Source organism: Pseudochaenichthys georgianus, chromosome 24 (assembly GCF_902827115.2).
Source record: "Pseudochaenichthys georgianus chromosome 24, fPseGeo1.2, whole genome shotgun sequence".
Taxonomy (NCBI): domain Eukaryota; kingdom Metazoa; phylum Chordata; class Actinopteri; order Perciformes; family Channichthyidae; genus Pseudochaenichthys; species Pseudochaenichthys georgianus.
Window position 1 is genome coordinate 1,557,890 of NC_047526.1, and position 21,716 is coordinate 1,579,605.

The following is a 21,716-nucleotide window of genomic DNA, read 5'->3' on the forward strand; positions in this document are numbered from 1 at the left end:
AGAGAAGTCAACACAACGTCTGCTCTGCTTAACGAGCTAGCAGGAATGAGGGCTAACTCTACAGGTGTTCCCACTAAAAGGTCCGTGTGGCAACACAATAAGAGAGGTGAATTATGTCCAATGACGTGTCACCACAATACATTGTATTAACATTTTTTGTCACTATTTTCTTCACCTAGTTCTATGCCAGCCATCAGAGGTATACATTTGTTAACATCTCTTTTAGGTTTCATTTCTTATATTTGTGAATTTCTATATAAAATGCTAATTTCTACCTGAAATGCTTATGTATTTTTAATTACATTTTCGTAAAGCTTTCACTTTTTCAGCGGAATAAATATTATAACTGGTTTTGTTCAGCATTGCCAGCTTCACTGTTGAGCGTGATTTTGTGCCCAGCATTCTCCTGTCCTGTGCTCTGAAATCAAAATGTGGATAAGAATAAAACAACACTAAAATAAACACTACAATACAACTTGTAAAACTTTTGAAAAAACACAAGGTTGTTCATTTGTATAGGCTACAACCTATATATATATATATACAGTATATGGCTACAACACAGGCAATATACATATATATATATACAATTATAAATAATACAACTGTTAATTTGATTAGAGCTTTGACACATATCTTTATTGATGTATAAATATGACGACTTAATATATAGTCGGCCTAATAGCAAACAGCTACGTTCAACTCTTTTAATGGTATATTGCAAGTGCAATAAGAAGCTACAGGAACGTTAATCTACGTCGGTAATATTAACTTTATTTAATAGAACATTTACGGTACAAGATTTACATCATACAGCCGGGTATGTAGTATAATATTTTACAAATGATGAATTACAGCAAACATGTACAATATATCCATTATTACAGCTCCGTGGGCTGGCAGTAAGGCGATATGGTCCGTTGTTATTGTGCATCCATGGGTAAAGAGAAACTCATGTAGTGCTGAACACGTAACATGAACGTGCCGGGCGGCGCGGTCCCGTGGGTTAGATGCACGTTCATAATGCCGAGGGAAATAACTCTCGGAATAACGTTATTAGCACATTTTTACAACTTGAGGAACAAATGTTTTTAATAAGGGCTATACAAACGTTCACACTGGGTAGTTTATTTAGTTTAAAAAAATATATCCAACGAGTTACAGACCACTCTTTCCCCATGTAAGTCAATGGGAAAAAGTGCTTCCGGGCCCAGCAACCTAAAGGAAGTGTAGTACCGCCGTTTGGCCAGCACGAATATTCTCATAAGACTCCGGCGCACTTCCTGGGGGCTTGGGCTAGTCAAACACCGTTTTCATGGTAATACGTCATCATCACTCGACCAAACACAGTGGTGGCGCGAGATTAGAGAAGCGTTCAAAAGTATTTTCTTAAAAAGTGTTTTTAATGGACAGTTCTTGACATTAAGTCAGATTAGCTCTGTGTTATAAAGGCGCCTGGGTGCTCCGTCCAGCTGCTGCCATGACACAGTCCGTTGTTGTCCAAGGTGAGTTAAAACTCAACGTAATGTGAGCATCCAGAGAGAAGCCAGCAGCTAGTTTAGCTGTCTTTAGGTTAGCCACTGAATGCTAGTGCACAATTTATAGATTTACAGCAGGAGCATGTTTAGTTACGGCCAGAGGGGGAGAAGTACTCAAATCTGGTACTTAAGTAGAAGTACCAGAGTGTAGGAATACTCTGTTACAGTAAAAGTCCTGCATTTAAAATCTTACTCAAGTAAAAGTACAAAAGTATTAGCATACAAATATCCTTAAAGTAGCGACAGTAAAAGTAGTCGTTGTGCAGATTGGTCCATTTCAGAATAATATATATGATATGTTTTATAATGATTGATCATGAAAGTGTTCTCAAAGCTGGTGAAGGTGCAGCTAGTCTGAAGTACTTTGTAGACTGCAGGGTAGCTGGTGGATTTACTCCAGGTGGAACTAAAGTCTGATTCAACACTTGATTATATTTCACATCATTCATCCACATCTGTGAAGGAACTAAAGGTATTAAATACATGTAGTGGAGGAGAAGTACACCATGTACCTCTGAATTGTAGTAGAGTAAAAGTAGCAAAAACATTTAGAGACTCAAGTAAATTACAAATCCCTCAAAATTGAACTTAAGCAAAGTACTTGAGTAAATCTGCTTTACTTAACTTACACCACTGGCTACGGCTGATTCAACAAATGGTTGACACAACTTAACTTAACCAAACTTGTAATGCGTGTTCTGCAGTTGGGCAGTGTGGCAACCAGGTTGGCTGCAGGTTTTGGGATCTTGCCTTGCGAGAACATGCCCATGTGAATAAAGTAAGTACTAATACACCCATCTCAACACTCGTGAACTGAGTCAGACACTAAACTGTCCTCACATTGTATTTGATGAGCCTGAATCTTTGCGAGGACCCCAACAATTAGCTTTTTTAACAACTATTTATAAATTGTATTGTGAAAATGTATCGATGAAGTGTTATTATTTTATTGTTAGTCGTGTATGCATTATATATATTTCACTGTATGTTCGACTGTATGTTATATATAAACAATTGACTTCATTTACCTTACCTTTTCCAGCTTTGTTGTCCTTTTTACGGTCATGTTCTGTACTGCTACACATACATGCCTATAGAATTCATTCTGATTCTAAAACAGACATGTTCACAACTTCCAGGACTTGTACAGGTTTCCTTACATCCTGTGTATGTCTCATTTTCAGAAAGGATTGTATGATGAGGCACTCGGTAGCTTTTTCCGAAATGTGGACTCAAGGTAATCGAACACTCTAGTAACTAGTTACTGCTACATGAGTTAAGAAACGTGTCTCCATACACTGGTCCTAATTTAGTCCTGTTGTTATATCTGGTTTTCTTTCCAGTAAATGTGATGGGGAGGCCCATTCTGTTGGTGGGAGAATCCAGCATCTGAAGGCCAGGGTGAGTTCTGTTCATACCAGGAAGCAGCTTTCCCCTCTGGTCCTCACCAGGAGTCAGATCAGGGTTGGGTTAGATAGGGTTTCGTAGAGAAAGGAAATATTCAAAGGCATGCGCTGTCCTCATACTTGCATATATTTGAATCTACAGGCGGTGCTGGTGGACATGGAGGAGGGTGTGGTCAATGAGATCCTGCAGGGCCCGTTGAGAGAAATGTTTGACAGCACCCAGCTCCTCACAGACGTGTCGGGTTCAGGCAACAACTGGTGAGACACTGACTCTTCACAGCACGATCTCACATGGCTGCTAGCAACTGTTGCACTCAAAGAATGCAGTACATTTCTGAATGTCCCAAATCATTTGTTCCCCTTATATGGCACCGTCGTTTATAATTCCCAGCAAAGAAACAAAAGACCATGAGAAGCTTAGAGGTCTCTATGATTGTGGGTCTTTTCTTTCTACTGCCTCAAGCCTCCATTATACCATTGGGGGGAAAGTCAGAAGTGCTTCTTGACATAACTACTGTGTTTTCAGTCATAGAGCCATTGTTACAGCTATGATTACCACAGCATGCCAAGCCCTGGTATTCTAAAGATCACACGCTTAGAAAAACTGACTTTGTATTCTTACAATAATTGGATGTACCTTCTCTCGCATACCATGAAAACACAGTAAAGAAATGCAATGTGTTTAGTCCCAGATCAAGTCATTCACAGGTGCTCACAGGCTGCAGCCCAGATATTCTAACTCCAAATTCTATTATTTCTTATATTTCTGCAACTGAAGTTCATTTATGGATAATAATTATCACCATATGAACAGAAATATACCGTCCATTTCAGACTCAAAAGAACCAAGACAATGTTTTCCAAAGTTTGCCCTTCATTTTTCTGCTTGTTATTGTACAGGGCAGTTGGACACATGACGTATGGCTCAGCCTACAGGGAACAGATCGTGGATACACTGAGGAAGGCAGCAGAACACTGCGACTGTCTGCAGTGCTTCTTCCTCATTCACTCTATGGGAGGAGGTAAGGCCCAACCCAGTTTGACCAGTTCCCGTCATGGGATCATTGATGCTTGACATTGAAGTATGGCAAAGCATTTGCAATGACCCCTTTTCTGTATGTATAGTACGGGTCCCCAGTGGTTACAAACTGCCGGATGCTAACTCACATATGTTGGGCAATTTGTACAATAAGCACAAGTTGTGTAATTAGTACTAATTACTATTATAGCCTATGTAGACAATAGTTAAAGCTCACCTATCATGCTATATTTGAACAATATATTATAGGGCCATACCTTTACAAAACATGTCTCTGAAGTGTTTTGCTCAAAATAGCAAACAGATCACCCATTGGAGCATGCCTCATCCCCCTCTATTTCAGCCCTGTTACTAAAGCGCTGATTCCGCCTCTGGCCCTTTAAATGTAACCGAGCTGTATGCAGCGCGAGCAGGCTCCCGTGAGCGGGAGCGCGCTCCTTCACTACAGATTATCGCGCCACCTAACCATTCGCCAAATGTTTTTAATACCAGCGGTAACCGGCCAAGCGCCGGGCAAAAAACTTTCTTCAAATAAAAGAAAGTCACCGGAGGAGTTCAAGGAGAGTGACAGGGAGAGGAGAAGAAGAGGGAGAGAACGTTTCAGCTTGATCGATGGAGTTGGCTTCTAGTGGTGCGGTCACGCGTCCTAAAACCCTTTTATAATCTATCGATTAGATTTATGATTAGAACATTATAAAAGTAGGGTAGACATGTGGAGATTATCCGGCTGAACAAAACGTGCATTTATCAAACAGGTTTGTTTTCCACAGACCTTATTTCCAGCTATTTTCCAAAACCCTGTGGAGAAATCCTATTGCTTTTTGTGGAGGGAACCAGCAGCTTACTTCCTGGTTTCAGGACGCGTCACTGGCTGCACCTCTCAATATGATGCCAATATAAACAAGGTCTTCTGTCGGATCTGTACATCAATGCCGACCTACAAGTAAGTGAAGAGTAGACAATATAAAGGTATTGGCTTTAGGGAAATGTCCCAGCAGTTTAGGATAATGAAGGCTCTAATCTACTCTACATTTCTAACTCCTAATGACAGGAAGGCAGAAAGTGCATTATACAAATAATAATACTCATAATAATAGCAGACATTTTTTAACAATGACCACAATATCATTATTTTAATAAACCAAATATGAACAATTGAGGAAAATGAGGAAGAACTGATGATTAAAATGTTGTAGTACAAGTAGTAATGTAGTTAGTGCATAAATTACTATAGCAACAAATATGTTCATTTTCTTCATTATTAGTCGATTCATTTTGGACGAAGGTGAAGTCGATTCATTGTAACCAGTGGTTACAATGGTGGGGCCAGTGACAATACAAGTCCACCGGCCCTTAATGTCTACCCCTGTTTTGTATACTTAATAAACATTTCTAACAAAACGTTGGGGGACTCAACATTTCCGGGTTCACTATAGGACTCTGAGCTGGCAAAGAGACTATTACGTAAACCATGTATTTGTGTTTACATAGATATGACATGTTGACCTTCCGGGTTTGTCCAGCAGAGTGAGTGTTGCTTGCCACCCGTTCAAATTACATTGGACTTGAAGCCAGCAAAAATGTGTCTGCTTTTTTTTTTTTATATTTCCCCATATTAGGGGCATTACAGTAACAGCAGGAAGTAAAAGCAATGATTATCAATTGAAGGTACAGGCTCGGGCCTTGGGACCAAAGTGCTGAGCCTGCTGGAGGAGGAGTTCCCCGAGGTGTGTCGGATCGTCACCTCCATCTATCCATCTGCAGAGGATGATGTCGTCACCTCTCCCTACAACAGCATCCTGGCTATGAGGGAGCTCACGGAGCACGCTGACTGTGTCCTGCCTGTGGAAAACCAAGTGTGTGCCTTTTCTCCTCTCACTACAAACATCTCTGCATTATTTACAAAACAAAATAACCATTATGCAGGTGTGTTCGTTCCCTCTGACTTCTCTTCCAGTCGCTGGTGGACATCGTGAAGAAGATTAAACACATGTCTCACAGTGGAAAGCCAGGGACTGTGATCAGGAGGGAAAGCGCCATCATCTCTGGGCAGGGGGGGCTCGTTGGAGCCGAGAAGCCTTTTGATGCCATGAATAACATTGTGGCTAACCTGTTGCTCAACATTACCAGGTGTGGTATTTCTATTTCCCGTACAGGCGACCCCGGTCCTTTGTTTCAATCCTGTTGTTATTGTATGTGTGAACCTATTTCAATCATTTGGAACCCTTTTTTTGTACACACTATTTTAGAACAATACTAAATTGAGTGTTTATAAAACGTTGCCAAACTATAATGATATTTAAAGTATTTTTTTTTTTTTTTTAAAACTTTGTATAAACACCACAGAGCACCTTGTTCTGTTTATAGCAGCAACTCTATGTACCTACTGAACAACAACGAGGCGCAGCACAGGAGCTACAGGGTTGGATCTGTTAAAGCAGGTGCCGATTCATTTTGATGCAAAAAACTAGATTTAACTTCGAGGCTACGGAGATACAAGAGGGTGATTCAATGATGCCGGGCTAATAAGCCTCCGTTACACAATTGATGCGCAGGTTGCCAATTGTTTAGTGTTACACAGCAATACAAACACAACCAGAATGTGTTGTTTTGTGATCACATTTGTTCTGGTGAGGTTAAATCAAAAGGATACTTCTCCCCCGATGGACAGACGGGGAGAAGAGGTTGGATAATCAGGATGACAGAATGCTAGCATTTATGGAGAATACAGATCCAGGAGGATGTCAAGCACTTTCAGGTGTCTCCAAACAGAAAGAGTCTGAGTCACATGACCTCCTCTTCACCATGGAGGACCACGGGCTACACAATCACACAGGAAGCAAAACTGAAGCTCAGCATTCAAACATAGGACAATAAACAAGAACACAATAGAGACAGACAGGAGAGGAGCGAGGGACACGTTGGCCCTGTGTGCTGTGACCACAGTCCTTGTTGGAGTGTAACGTTTAAGGAGGTTATTGGTAAGAAGAGGCAAGCCCATAAGCACTTTTGTACGTAATTTAAAGCACCTTAAAGTCTTATCTGATGTGTATTACTAATTCACTGAGCATTACATTTTATTGTTTTGTTACAAAAAGGCCATTTCCTACTAACTCACCAGACTTACATGAGTTTGTTATGGCTCCTTCAACTGCCAGCGCCACCATTTTGGAGAGCACATTTTGTGTCTTGGTATCTTGTTGGAAAATAAATAAAAAAGTGTAACTCCATCTGATTCAGCCAGCTCTACCATTTGGTTGACATGTTGTGCACAAAACAACCTCTAGTTGTCACTGTGGTTCGAACAGAAAGCCCTTCCTCTGAGGAAGTTGGCATGCTAAAAATCACTGCTGAAGAAATCACTCTTTTTTGTCAACTTTTGTTAGTTTACCATATCATGACATATTTTAGTGTCGGAGTACTGACTGAACATAATTAGATAACTTGATGCACACAAAAAGTTTTAACAAGGGTGTAATATTTTTTTTTTAAAAATATGTTCAACCAATCGGTGGAATTGGTCTTTTATGGTAAGCTAGCAATATCAATCAATCAATGTTTATTTATATAGCCCCATATCACAAATGTTACATTTGTCTCCGTGGACTTCACCAATATGACTTTTCAGACTTTCAGAGATGTTTTCCACTACAATATGGTAAACAAATGGCTAGATTCATGGTAATATTACTAAATCTAGTACTGCCTTATGAGTCTCAGAGTGACCGAGTGATAATAATTTATATAGCAGCTTTCATGCATGGCATTCAGCCCAAAGTTGCACACAGATGAGCAAGTTAGGCCAACACAGGATATAGACATTTGCTGCGAGGCCAGTGGTTTCCTGTTAGGCCAATTCAGCATCTACAGTAAGACGAGCAAGTCTTTTCTTTATTATGAAAAACACTTCTCATTACTTTTTTCCATTTATTTTTTTTACAATTATAATTTATTATCTTTTATGAATATATCTGGCTGTATATATTGCTCATTTTCCACAAAATAAACCAATGTATTTGAGTTTGATGCATACACATACTGTACTGTATACGATGATTGTTGAAAATGCACAATTGTTTGTGGTTATTTGTGGCCCATTTGATAAAAAAATGCTTTAAAAATCATTTTTCATAGCTTTTTTCTTGGTCTGGCAGTTAAAGGGTTAAGTTGCTTATGTGTCATCTTCCGTTTCAGCTCCGCTCGTTTCGAAGGCTCTCTCAACATGGATCTGAATGAGATTGCCATGAACCTGGTCCCCTTCCCTCGTTTACACTACTTGGTGCCGAGCCTCACCCCTCTCTACACTCTGGCAGATGTCAGTGTCCCCTCCAGAAGGTCTGCTCTGGCTGTGAGAGCAGCTCTTTTTCACTCAGTTGTTTTGTGTTCAGGGCTCATGAACTCCATCATCCTCGTTAAACATGCCTCATGTTGACTGCAGTGATGACTGAGGAAATAAGATCACTGATCCTCATCTGAAACATATTGATGAAACCCTACCGGTTACATAGGAAAATCATTTAGAAATGAAATAATGACCAGCAATATCTGTAATGCATGATCAGTAACATTTAAACAAAGGCACACAATATTCAGATGCCACACAGCCGGCTTTCAATTGATCAGATGGGCTGTCAGCAACTTTACGTTTAGTGCTGCAGGCTTGTGAAAAAGGCTATTTGATCCTGCCCCCACTCCACCTACCCTCCAACGCGCTGCCCAACAACAACTGCACTGAAAGTGGCCTTGTGAGCCATATAGTCCTCATCTGTTCCAGAGAAGCTGCTCATTGGTCCAAAAGAGCGGCGGTGAACTGGCCACGCTCCCAGAGCTGAATATATGTGTCTGTATGAATGTAGAGCAGGGTGTTGCCTCAAAATATCTTGCCTGCTCAGCAGATGTGCCTGGATAAATAAAGATGCATACAATCTTAGTAAAACATTGCTCCCTTGCCCCAGTCGGTCTCAATTTTACATTAAGAAACTGTAAATCCCTGAAGTCCTTTCAGTGACTAGTCAGCAGTACGCTGTGTGTCTGTCCTCAGACCTCATCATGGCAACTGCTTCTATATTCCATCAAGAAGGTTGTGGTTTGGATTTGTTACGGCCACATTTTTGTTTAGCACAGTGGTTCGTGTTATAACAAGTTAGGGCTGCTCAATTAATCGTATTTTAATCCCAATTACCATTTTGGCTTGCAACGATTATCAAAACAACATCATCAAAATAAAACGATTATTTATTTATTTTTTATAAAAAATAAAATAAATGTTAGTATTGGTTTTTCAGTTGAATTATACTTAAAGTTCAGGGTAATCAACTCTTAGAATAAATCCATCCATTTATTTTTCAATAAATGGATGTTTTCAAAGTAAATGGATAATCGTTTTTAATAATCGTGATATCAATTAATGACCCACATAATCGAGCAGCCCTATATCAAATCTGACCGCTGCATCACTACTAGCCAGTAAAGGGATCCCTCCTCTGCTGCTCTCCTGAGGTTTCTCCCATTGTTCCTTTAAACTGTGGGTTTTCTCTGGAAGTGTTTCCTTGTACGATGTGAGGGTCTAAGGACAGAGGGTCTGAGGACAGAGGGTCTGAGGACAGAGGGTCTAAGGACAGAGGGTCTGAGGACAGAGGGTCTAAGGACAGAGGGTCTGAGGACAGAGGGTCTGAGGAGAGAGGGTCTGAGGACAGAGGGTCTGAGGACAGAGGGTCTGAGGACAGAGGGTCTAAGGACAGAGGGTCTAAGGACAGAGGGTCTGAGGAGAGAGGGTCTGAGGACAGAGGGTCTGAGGACAGAGGGTCTGAGGACAGAGGGTCTTAGGACAGAGGGTGTCGTATTGTCATACTGATATTCTGCACACACTGTGAAGACCACTGAGACAAATGTAACATTGTGATATTGGGCTATAAATAAACATTGATTGATTGATGGAGACATCATTCAGGGCAACCAATACATAAAGGTTACCAGACAGTGTAATACCTGGAGGTAGAGTCAAGATGATTTTCTTTTACTTTCTGTCTTTTACTGTGCCCTCTAGACTGGATCAGATGTTCAGTGATGCCTTCAGTAAAGAGCACCAGCTGATCCGAGCCGACCCGAAGCACAGCCTCTACCTGGCCTGCGCCCTCATGGTGAGGGGCAACGTGCAGGTGTCCGACCTCCGCAGGAACATCGAGAGGTCAGAGCACCATCCAGCCTCTCAGTCTCCATCTGAAACAGCCAACCAGCCAGCACCCCCACCCTGATAGGCCCAAAGATGACCTTCACACTCGCTCTCCCAGATAGTACCCCCATTCAGCACTGCCCACCATGATTCATGACTGGTCCATTCAGCACCCACCTCTCCGCAGCTCTCCCCTCACCACTCTCTGCAGACCTTGTTTTCATGTGGCATGTTGTCAAGAGAAGCTGAAACAGAAGCTGCTATGAGAGCACATATTTGAGCGTGACCATGGTGTAAAGTAGGAGGGAGGGAGGGAGGGAAAGCAAAACACTCTTCAGGGCACGCATAATCAATGGCTCATATTGAGGCAACATGTTATATTGGTTATGTCTGGATATACTACTACGTTTGTTTAATGACTTTTCTCATGAACAAATCCATCTCAGCATGTGTTGCATTCATATATTTGATATAGTAAACTGAATATATCTTTGGAGCTCTGGATGGCTGGTTGGACAAAAGACCTTGCAATCTGTTTAACTGAACATGTTTCTATATTTTCAGACATTTTATCAACCTAATTATCAGTGTTGTTAAGTGACTCTGTGCTGTACTGCAGTTCCACCTGGAGTAAGTTCACCAGCTACCCTGCAGTCTACAAAGTACTTCAGACTAGCTGCACCTTCACCAGCTACCCTGCAGTCTACAAAGTACTTCAGACTAGCTGCACCTCCACCAGCTTTGAGAACACTTTCATGATCAGTCATTATAAACATATCATATATATTATTCTGAAATGGACCAATCTGCACAACGACTACTTTTACTGTCGCTACTTTCACTATATTTTGATGGGAATACTTTTTTACTTTTACTTGAGGAACATTTTGAATGCAGGACTTCTACTGTAACAGAGTATTCCTACACTCTGGTACTTCTACTTTACTCAAGTACAAGATCTGAGTACTTCTACTTTTACTCAAGTACAAGACCTGAGTACTTCCACTTTTACTCAAGTACAACATCTGAGTACTTCTACTTTTACTCAAGTACAAGATCTGAGTACTTCTACTTTTACTCAAGTACAAGACCTGAGTACTTCTACTTTTACTCAAGTACAAGACCTGAGTACTTCTACTTTTACTCAAGTACAAGATCTGAGTACTTCTACTTTTACTCAAGTACAAGACCTGAGTACTTCCACTTTTACTCAAGTACAACATCTGAGTACTTCTACTTTTACTCAAGTACAAGATCTGAGTACTTCTACTTTTACTCAAGTACAAGATCTGAGTACTTCTACTTTTACTCAAGTACAAGACCTGAGTACTTCTACTTTTACTCAAGTACAAGATCTGAGTACTTCTACTTTTACTCAAGAACAAGATCTGAGTACTTCTACTTTTACTCAAGTACAAGATCTGAGTACTTTTACTCAAGTACAAGACCTGAGTACTTCCACTTTTACTCAAGTACAAGATCTGAGTACTTATACTTTTACTCAAGTACAAGATCTGAGTACTTCTACTTTTACTCAAGTACAAGACCTGAGTACTTCTACTTTTACTCAAGTACAAGATCTGAGTACTTTTACTTTTACTCAAGTACAAGATCTGAGTACTTATACTTTTACTCAAGTACAAGATCTGAGTACTTCTACTTTTACTCAAGTACAAGATCTGAGTACTTATACTTTTACTCAAGTACAAGACCTGAGTACTTCCACTTTTACTCAAGTACAAGATCTGAGTACTTATACTTTTACTCAAGTACAATATCTGAGTACTTATACTTTTACTCAAGTACAATATCTGAGTACTTCTACTTTTACTCAAGTACAAGATCTGAGTACTTATACTTTTACTCAAGTACAAGATCTGAGTACTTATACTTTTACTCAAGTACAAGACCTGAGTACTTCTACTTTTACTCAAGTACAAGATCTGAGTACTTTTACTTTTACTCAAGTACAAGATCTGAGTACTTTTACTTTTACTCAAGTACAAGACCTGAGTACTTCCACTTTTACTCAAGTACAAGATCTGAGTACTTATACTTTTACTCAAGTACAAGACCTGAGTACTTCTACTTTTACTCAAGTACAATATCTGAGTACTTATACTTTTACTCAAGTACAAGATCTGAGTACTTATACTTTTACTCAAGTACAAGATCTGAGTACTTATACTTTTACTCAAGTACAAGATCTGAGTACTTATACTTTTACTCAAGTACAAGACCTGAGTACTTCTACTTTTACTCAAGTACAAGATCTGACCTGAGTACTTCTCCCACCTCTGGTAATTATGAATAGTCTGATGAGAAAGATATCAATAATGAATATATTTGATTTGTACAACGTCAGTGTGTTGAGATCCTTCACTTTACACTTCTTGTTGGCATCCTTGTGACATGATGGAAAATAATATTACAGTCCGTGCTGTTGAACGGTTTGAAGTGTTACTTAGTACTCTTGTATATGTTCTCGTCAGTGAAATGTAAACACACATGTCGTCTCCTCCCCTCTCCAGACTGAAGCCTTCGCTGCCCTTTGTGTCTTGGAACCAGGAAGGCTGGAAGACGGGCCTGTGCGCGGTGCCCCCGGTGGGCCACTCCCACTCCCTGTTGGCCCTGGCCAACAACACCTGTGTGAAAAGCACCTTCATGGAGCTGAGAGAGCGCTTCAGCAGGCTCTACAGGAAGAAGGTACAGCTGTTGTGTTGCATCAAGCAACACTGGAGGATTCCAGTCCAGCTGTAGAACATTCTGCATTACGTGAACGCACATCGTGCCAAAAACATCTCGTTCTTTTTGAAATTGTAAATCCTGCACATTTCTTCTCCACACTACCTCTTTTAAAATCTGCACAGCTCTCTACTTTGAAAATAGTATTTGTCATATTTTACTGTACTCAGTTGCTCACATAATTATATTCTGTGTAAATATTGTCTATTTTTAATTTGTTACAATAGTTTTAAAATGTTTTTGTTTTATAAAAGTACAACTAGCTTGTTCTGGCTCTGTGTTCTCTTTCTGCGTCTTTGCATGCACCACACACACAAGGCAGATCCCTGTGTGTAAAACCCATTGATACACTCGGTCCAAAGTGAGGACTACTAATCTGATATATCTGACTGAAACACCTCTTTGTCTTTAAGGCGCACTTACACCACTACCTGCATGTCGAAGGGATGGAGCAGGGCCACTTCTCGGAGGCCCTCAGCTCGCTCAGCTCCCTGATCGAAGAGTACCAGCAGCTGGATGCCACCAAGGGAAGACTCGTGCCTGACGCACCCAGACTCCGCATCGCCAGATGAACTTTCAATCTGTCTGTCTCCTTGTACAACAATTATTATGTTATAAGGAATAATGATGACGTCACACAACCAAATCTTTTGTATATACCTTTAAATGTTATTTTTCAACATTTTCTAATTTATGACTCCATTCAAAACTTGTGTCTGAAAGAAATAAGCAGTAGCAACATGACTTAAAACATAATGATACGTCCTGCTGCCCTGGCCATGTCCGTGTTGTTATACAGTACACATACAACTTTTAAATATTTCTTCTTGTATCAATGATTCCAGTCGTTCTTCCTTATGAAGTCAGGTGTTTTAGTTTGTGTTTCTTTTAGTCCCGCGTCTTTGTCTCTGAACTCTTTGGAAGGCTCCATAAGTCAGAGTAACCTCAGGTCAGAAAACATGTCGCCAGGATCGTTGCACTTCCTCTGGCACACGCAGGACGTTATCCACTGCATCTTCCACTGCGTGCTGGTGCCTCCCTTGCAGGTGAAGTTGACCTTGATCATGCGGGACTTGTTGGGGACACAGCAGCGCTTGTCTGTGCAGACGCCGCAGTACGTGGGCTTAAACTTCTTGGTGCTGGTACAGCCCGAGAGGGTCAGCTTCTCCGCCTTCTTTGCTTGAAAAGTAGGCCGGCATGTCTTTCCCCTTGGCGCCTATGAGAGGAAATCGTGATTATTGTATTGAAAACTATGGTTATACTTCCATATCATTTGACCAACTTGTCACCTTAACACTCTTCATCACGCTTTTATCACAAGGTCGCAGCAGACACAGGCGCCGGTCCTTCCTCATCTCACATTTGCCGTTATCGTTGTTGACACGCGATGAGATGCCCATGCCGCAGGTTTTGGAGCAGGGGCTCCAGGGGGTGGTCTGGATCAAACAGTTCTTCTTCCAGGCTAAAGGAGGATCCCTGTAAGCTTTCAGTATTACAGTTAAAGGGCACTGTGTCAACAACACCCGACACAAAGAACTAGTGTGTGGGCTCCATGCAGAGCACACACACCAAATACCTGCTCGTGTCCACCATAAGGGAGTTCATTTTCTTCTAAATGTTTCCATTGGGCTGTACTTACGCGGGTTCATTAGAATGAGTGGAGTAGAAGTTGCCATTTGGCTGAAGTGTAAATATATTTGTGAAATCCCTAAATAGTATATTTGCCAGGTCATAGTCCTATTCTGAACCTGGAAATGTTAAGTACCCCAAAGTCAGAAATGTATAGCCAGTCCCCAGCACAGAGAAACTGCCAGATGCTAATGCCATTAGCAGTTTGCACAATTACCATCACTTGTGTTCATAAGCACACATTACCAGTATAGCCTATGATGACTATAGTTAAAACATTTCTTGGCCTATTTGGACAATTTTGGGGTGGTTTTGGGAATAATGGAGGATGCTTAATCCATTTCTGACATTTTCAGGAAAGATAATTGCAGTTTTAACCAGCAAGTGTTCACTTTCTGGTTAAAACTGCCATTTTTGATCCTGAAAATGTCAGGAATGGACTCCATAATTAATCCCTAATCAGCCAAGTCATTTGAAACTATTGACCAGATAGGCTATAATGGTAATTAGTGCTAATTAAAAACATATGTGAGTTAGCATCCTGCAGTTTCTATGTTCTGGGGCCCCGACTATACATTTCTATCATACGACTGGGGAGCTCAACATGTCAGGGTTCACAGTGCTAACATCTACACTAAAGGTGTAATTGTCCCAGTGTGGATAACTTCTCCTGCCAGAGTCACAGAATGCCTGCTCTCCTTCCCAGGTGCCAGATAACGTGCACAGCAGTCAGGCCCCGCAGGCTGGTTCCTGTACACAGGCCGCTCTGTAAACACACACCTGACATGTAGGTCGTGTCCTGCTGGTTCTTCTTTGGACTCTGGCCACTGCGAAGGCCGGCTGGCATGTTTCCCATGAGCGAGGCAGGGCCTATGAGTTCTGCAGGCTTCTGGATGAAAGCAGGGGTACAGCCGATGGCTCCAGCAATACATGTGCACCTATAGAGGGGGCTGGGCTGGAAACCTTCTCCGTTCTCATAGTGGGCCCCATTCAGGTCACAGCCTACTGCCATCAGGTCTGAAAGAAGGAGGGAAACACGTCAACGCTCTGGCTCATGATGTTACTGTGAATGTTAAAAACAGCAAAAGATTTGCTCATATATCAATTAAGTCTTCTTGAAATTAATTGACTTATCACACTCGTGAAATAAAGAACCTTAAATAATTCCAAGATAGCGTGATATTTGCATGAAAATTCATTTTTAAGAGCTGCTCACTGAGTAGACATTTAGAAAAACCTGCTTTTCTGTTTTCTTTCCTTCCAGCCAAGCAGTTTGAAAACACAGGTACGAGACTTCCGCTGGCTCCGCGGTCTGGCTTCCTGTCCGCTCCTCATACTCACACTTCTTACATTCTGGTCACACAGTCCTTCTCGGGGTTTTATGTCTCACCAAATATGTTTCTGCTGCTTTTCCACTTATTGTGTATGCCAGGCAATAATGTTTGTTGGGGCCATCCTGTGATGATCCCAGTGATATTACTACGCCGCCATAGTTTCACAGCACAAGATAAAACAAAACAGACCAATCAAAAACCAGCACTGCAGCGGTATCACTCGGTACTGGCCGCAGACAGGACAGCAGAGACGACTCGGCTGGGACATCCCTAGTCTGTGATCTTGCTTATATATTTTATCACCAGTTCCTGTGTCAACAAACGCAACATGTTGCATGTCTTGTTGTAACAACAGTCCACACACTAACAGTATGCATCACACTAACCGAGCTCTGGAGATTCAAACTGAAAGTGAGTCGCATCCTGTTTCTAAGATGAGGATTTCAGGGAAAGACGGAGCACTCACATGCACACACTCCAACCTCATATCGCGGCTGGTCCGCTGAGAAGTCGCAGTACATGCTCTTGTGGGGGTCGCAGACGTCCCTCTCGTTGCACGGCTCTCCGATCTGCCGCGCGCAGCTCTTGCAGCAGCCACACCCGTCCAGGACGGAGCTCACTCCCGGGGCGCAGTGGGGTCTCTCCCGACACTTGCAGGGCCACTGGCAGAACTGCCGCCTCTCAGCCACAGCCCGCCCGGCACCAGGGGCCATCTGCCCATTGTTCTGAGCCCGGCTGAAGACCTGGGTGAGGAGAACACATCCATGTTCACCCGCAACTTCTTAAAGGGGCAATACTCTGAAGAACTGTTTGACGGTCTGCAAACCCCACTGCCCTGGTGGAGTGGGATGGGGAGACTTAAAGCGTGCTGCCTTTTTAATTAGTTTGAAATGGATTGCTCAACGAGCTCTAAGTGAGGACCAGCACTCCACACCAGGTGTGGAAATTGTCTGTATACTTAACAAAGCAACTGCTGTTACTGTACTACATTTAAATCTATTTATATTACAGCTAATAGCTTTGGAGATACAACACACCAAACATTGTTACGCTTTTATACATGATGTTTTACCTTATTCATTTGAGAGCCTCCAGAGGTGGTGTTTAATATGCAGTAATACGTGCTGAATGGACACCAATAGCCTCCTTCGGTTGCTAATGGAGACAGTGAGGTCAACCAGTGCCCAGAACAAGACTTTATTATATGGGATGGGGATCTCATTTCCTCTGCAACATCGAGTATGTCCAATTATAGTATTCTTCTGACCGACAGATTGGATATCATGTGGATAAAGCATTTAGACTTGAATGACCTCATGACCTTTGTGGGCCACTCTTAGGGGGAAAGCCTTTAAGCCCCACTACGTGTAGGTCTCTTAGTATTTCAGTATGTTTTAATTATATTTTGTATCCCTCGCTACCTCTTGTTAATAACCCAACTACTATTGAGACCAGAAGACCTCCATATCAGAGTACGTAAATAGAGCGCGCAACAGACCCTTCAAATAAAAAACGTGTTGCCTCAAGTCAATAACAAATTGTAAGATTGCATTTTGTGTCTTTTTTCTGACTGATGCAGTTAAGCTTGAATACAAGAGATGTGTGTGGGTGACAGGTAAACATTCCCGCTGAATAAACTAGTTAATCCATATTTGTGTCAAACATCCTTTAAGAAAGTTAGGAAAATAAACATTATTGTTGTTCGTAAACTATTAAAAACTCATCAATGAGCCTCACTGTTGCACTGGCTGACTATCCTCCCCGGTAATGAACATACACTTGATCAGGACTACTACCCCGAGTACTCACTCTATCACCAAGTGGGGATTAACCCACCGCTGAAATAGTTCCCAACGATTGCTCCATTTATTTTACTCTTATATATTTTTTTTTTCTAGAAAAACCGAGTTTTTAAAAAACTATAAATTGGCGACCATATTGAATAGAAGACACGCAGCAGTGTTCCCGATAGGAAGCCGTAGATTGACATTTGACACATTCTTTTGCATTATCACAGGTGGAGGTGCATTCTTTACATGACATGTTAAATACTCCATTACGGGATTGAAGTTATTTTTGAGTCTCGACTGTCAGTTACACAAATGTAAAAGAACAAAATGAGTCAAGATACGCAAACAGAAATATTAAGGCCATTCAGCTGAATCAAGCCCTTTTTCACTACTGAATGATACAATATTTAGTTTTTGTTATGTCTCTGTTCATGTGAAAGCCTATACGTGGTGACGGCTTATACATTTTATGTTTGTATCCTTTTGTTAAATTCTTTCAAATGAATGGCTTTGATTAGCTTGGTATTTGCTATGATGCAATCTGTGTGTGGAGCAACTTGTGCTTCAATCCCCCCCGACTACTGTTCAAGGGTCACTGAGGGTTATGCCGAAAATCTGAAGCCTGTCTGCCAGGTTTACTGAATGAGCTCATTGCATGGTGTGAAAATGGGTCCACAGCAGCTTTTAAATAAAGAGCCCAGACTTTCCTCCACAGGTTTCCCTCTGAACACAAGCTGTGCACCCAGTGAAAAGGACAACACACCGACCTGTTCACATATGTTTGCATTGGCCACCTGATTATTATTTCACTATATTCCAAAGAGTCCAATAATGAAAAGTAAAAATGTGGGTTAATCCAGATTCACTGCTACAGAGAAAACTGACGCATCTCAGCTGTCTATTTTCCTGTTGCTCCAGATACGGCATGCGTTCAGTGTGGGTATGGCTCCCTGTCAGAAACACCAGTCTGTCTGTAGAGTAGAAGAATAGATCGTAGTCTTACCTGTTGAGCAAGGATGAGCAGCAGGGAATGGCAGAGAAGCGATAGCATCTCTTAAGTGAGAAGGTCTGTGTGAGCTCCAGGAGGGCGCAGGGGGACGACAGAGCTGAAGGTGGGATTTAGAGAGGAAGACTGGCAGAGGGAGAGAGAGGAGTAGGGGGAAGAGATTGGGAGAGCTGGCCTGGTGGAAAGGGGACAAAGCACCCCTCTGTCTCCTCTCCAAACACACCTTTCCCTGCCTCACTGATCCACAGGGGAAATATTTGTCTTCATAACTGCTGGGCCACACCGGGGCCTTCAAGTCCTGCCCACTTGTTTATTCTTAGTCTGTGTGTGGACCCGCTTCATTTATCTGGGAGCAACTAACAGTTCAATCTGTAAACCACGTGTGACAGGCTGCCACATAAAGTAGAACACTTCTTTACCAGACAAAAACTGAACTCATGAGTAGACTTCCAGTTTGTAAATGCATCCACTGTTTGTTGTTTGTTCTATTTGGTGCCTAAACGGTATGGTCCCACTTAACGCAGACTGCGTGTCTTTGAGTTCACATTCCATTATTATTTACACTGAGTAAAGAGGTGACTCTCAGAGCCAGCCGTCCACGTAAAGCCAACGCCCCTTTGAGACTACACGTGGACAGACCAGAATGAAGCCACTTATTATAGTGTTATAATGAGACTAGCGTAATCATGATGAACATTAGCAGCCGTTAGCTTAGCGAGTGATGCACAGCCATGCGTTCGTGATGTACTGTAGTTTGTTTATAGCTTATTGTTAGCTTTTTATTTTTGCAGATTGCATTTTTGCTTAAATCAGAACAGAACATGTACGCTTGTCAAACGTGTTTTCTCTTCTGCAATATTCCCAATTCAATGGAAAATCTCATTGTATTTGTCGAGGACACCAATGCTAACATTCGGGGTAGCCTACAGAAATACATCATCACTGCATCGCTCTACTACTCTCCCAATAACCTTTTCCCAGGTTGTGTGCAAAATATCTTGTTGAATGAATTGTCAAGAATTGTGGAACAGATATTTACCCCACACTCAGACTACATGTGTATATATTTGATGATATTTGAAGTTATCACATAGTGCCTCATCATTTGTTTAATACTCTGGTTTATGACCATAACCTAATTTGAGCATCCTCAAAGGCTAAACTTAGATGGTAAGTATCGTCATTATTATACCTTCTGTACATCTTGTTGGCTTTGGCATTATCAGGGTCCCCGCAGATCCTTAAAAAGTATTAAAAGTCTTAAATCTATTTTTTGATATTCAAGGTCTAAAAATGTCTGGCATTTTAGGAGGGGAGGTATTCCATTTGATCTGGGGCAGAATTAATGTCTTTTTTTGTATTTGTATGTTTTATTTTCTCGGTAACGTTATGTTATATCCTGCAACGTCCAATACCTATTTGTTTTGTATGTGACTAGCGCACACTCCGCTTAGTAGGTGGCTGCAGAACGTGTGTTTATCCAGTGGCTGTGATCCGCATTTTAAGGTGGACGAAGAACGTGTTTATCCAGCTTCAAATTTGAAGGCTGCCGCGGACAAAAAGGAACACGATGCTGAGAGCAGGTTTAACAATGGGTAAATGCTTATTTAATGACAAGCGGTTGGAGGACGACAAGTGTCGTGGCTGGCTGAAGCTGTTCAGCTCCTAAAAATAATGTGTGATATAATTATTCACTTCAAGAAACTGGCGCATGCAAAAGGACTTTTCTATGTTTTCACCTGAAAGAATGAGTGCAGAGCATTCGTCATAGATCAGGTGTGCTGCTACAAGGTGTTAAGGTTTCAGCCCTTTGTAGGTATGTTGTTGCCTTCCCAGATGTCCTGCGCTTCAGCTTCAGCCCATCTCACACTCCGCTGTAAGGTGTCTGCTCTGAGATTCTGATCTCTGCTTTTCTTTAGAATAGTTTCTGCAAAAACCTGTGAAGATGTTCCAACATCTTGAATGACAGGTGTAGCCTACGGCCAAAAGTTTTGAGAATGACACAAATATAAATGTTCACAAAGTCTGCTGCCTCAGTTTATATAATGGCAATTAACATATACTGCAGAAAGTTATGAAGAGTGATCAGATTATTTGCAAAGTCCCTCTTTGCCATGAAAATGACCGTAATCCCCAAAAGCACATTTGCACTACATGTCAGCCCTGCCACAAAGGAACAGATGACATCATGTGGCTAACACAGGTGAGAGTGTTGGTGAGGACCAGGCTGGAGAGCACTCTGATGCTGATCGTTAGAAGAACAGACTGGAAGCTTCTGTTGAGCCTGAGCCTGTTTTTCAGGTCTCAGGCTCGAACATGACATTCCCAGAACAAATGACCATATCTTCTAAAAGGGTTACATTAATAATCTTTTCTCTCAAAAGGCGCATTCACACTGCGGTACTTTTCCCACAAAGGTTCATGCGAACTTAGTTCATGATCGCGTTCACACCAAAAAGAGCCGGTACTAAAATTAGTTCATGCGAACCTTTTTACCCGCTCGAAGGTCCCTGCTAGAGAGCAGGGACTTTCGAGCGGCTCTTTTGTGAGAAAAGAGCTATATTTCTGATTGGCTGGGCGGATTGCAAACCACGCCCCGTAAAACTCCCAAAACGTTTTGTGAAGCCGCCATTTTATTATCCTCGCATTAGCATTATTAGCATTAGCATTAGCCCAGCGCAGAAACGCAGAGAGACTAACTTATGGCAACACAAAATAAAACATGGGAGCGGTGGAGATGAGGAGGTGTCGGCGTTCTGGCGATTTACTCGGAAGGCTTCAGTAGAAGCTGCTGGGACTCCCAGCAGCTTCTACTGAAGCCTTCCCCAACTCCGGGGACTTCCGGCCGGGGACTTTGGGCGGCAGTATACGCCGTGAAGTGGTTTGCGGCCTGCCAGTAAACCCAAAGCAGAAGAAGAAGAAGTGACGTCAGCGGCTTCATTTGCCTAATCCACCCCCAGGGACTTATTCCGGTGTGAACGCGATCTGTACTTAGTTCATGCGAACTAAAGAGTTCTCACGAACTAAGTTCGCATGAACCTTTGTGGGAAAAGTACC

General features: G+C 41.8%; 2 protein-coding genes across 4 annotated transcripts; one reads left to right on the forward strand and one right to left on the reverse strand.

The window, feature by feature from the left end:
• Window positions 1-1,289: 1,289 nt before the first annotated feature.
• Window positions 1,290-13,578, forward strand: tube1 (tubulin, epsilon 1). Of its 3 annotated transcripts, none has more exons than XM_034076689.2 (12): window positions 1,290-1,505; window positions 2,243-2,316; window positions 2,723-2,775; window positions 2,882-2,939; window positions 3,087-3,202; window positions 3,845-3,966; window positions 5,652-5,839; window positions 5,941-6,113; window positions 8,178-8,318; window positions 10,030-10,170; window positions 12,687-12,861; window positions 13,314-13,578. In XM_034076689.2, exons 1-12 carry the CDS (start codon window positions 1,481-1,483, stop codon window positions 13,470-13,472), a joined length of 1,425 nt encoding a protein of 474 aa, XP_033932580.1. In that variant the 5' UTR covers window positions 1,290-1,480; the 3' UTR covers window positions 13,473-13,578. The 3 variants fall into 3 exon arrangements, with proteins under 3 accessions (XP_033932580.1, XP_071058088.1, XP_033932581.1); XM_071201987.1 differs by having other exon boundaries at window positions 10,030-10,123; XM_034076690.2 differs by lacking the exon at window positions 10,030-10,170.
• A 91-nt stretch (window positions 13,579-13,669) lies between these two features.
• On the reverse strand, window positions 13,670-18,704 carry ccn6 (cellular communication network factor 6). Its single transcript, XM_034076518.2, has 5 exons — window positions 18,657-18,704; window positions 16,330-16,606; window positions 15,310-15,546; window positions 14,190-14,383; window positions 13,670-14,116 (listed from the first exon to the last, which is right to left on the reverse strand). The coding sequence occupies exons 1-5, from the start codon at window positions 18,702-18,704 to the stop codon at window positions 13,835-13,837; spliced, it is 1,038 nt and encodes a 345-aa protein (XP_033932409.1). The 3' UTR covers window positions 13,670-13,834.
• Between the last annotated feature and the right edge of the window lie 3,012 nt (window positions 18,705-21,716).

Bases quoted from the DNA above. Each gene is read 5' to 3' on its own strand.
- ccn6 (XM_034076518.2), bottom strand. From the start codon at position 18,704: ATGCTATCGCTTCTCTGCCATTCCCTGCTGCTCATCCTTGCTCAACAG. The intron at 14,384-15,309 runs GTGTGTGTTTAC...TAATACTGAAAG, and splicing joins GGACACGACCTACATGTCAG to CTTACAGGGATCCTCCTTTA. The intron at 14,117-14,189 runs GTGACAAGTTGG...TTCCTCTCATAG, and splicing joins GCGTGATGAAGAGTGTTAAG to GCGCCAAGGGGAAAGACATG.
- tube1 (XM_034076689.2), top strand. From the start codon at position 1,481: ATGACACAGTCCGTTGTTGTCCAAG. The intron at 1,506-2,242 runs GTGAGTTAAAAC...CGTGTTCTGCAG, and splicing joins ACAGTCCGTTGTTGTCCAAG to TTGGGCAGTGTGGCAACCAG. The intron at 3,967-5,651 runs GTAAGGCCCAAC...TATCAATTGAAG, and splicing joins CATTCACTCTATGGGAGGAG to GTACAGGCTCGGGCCTTGGG.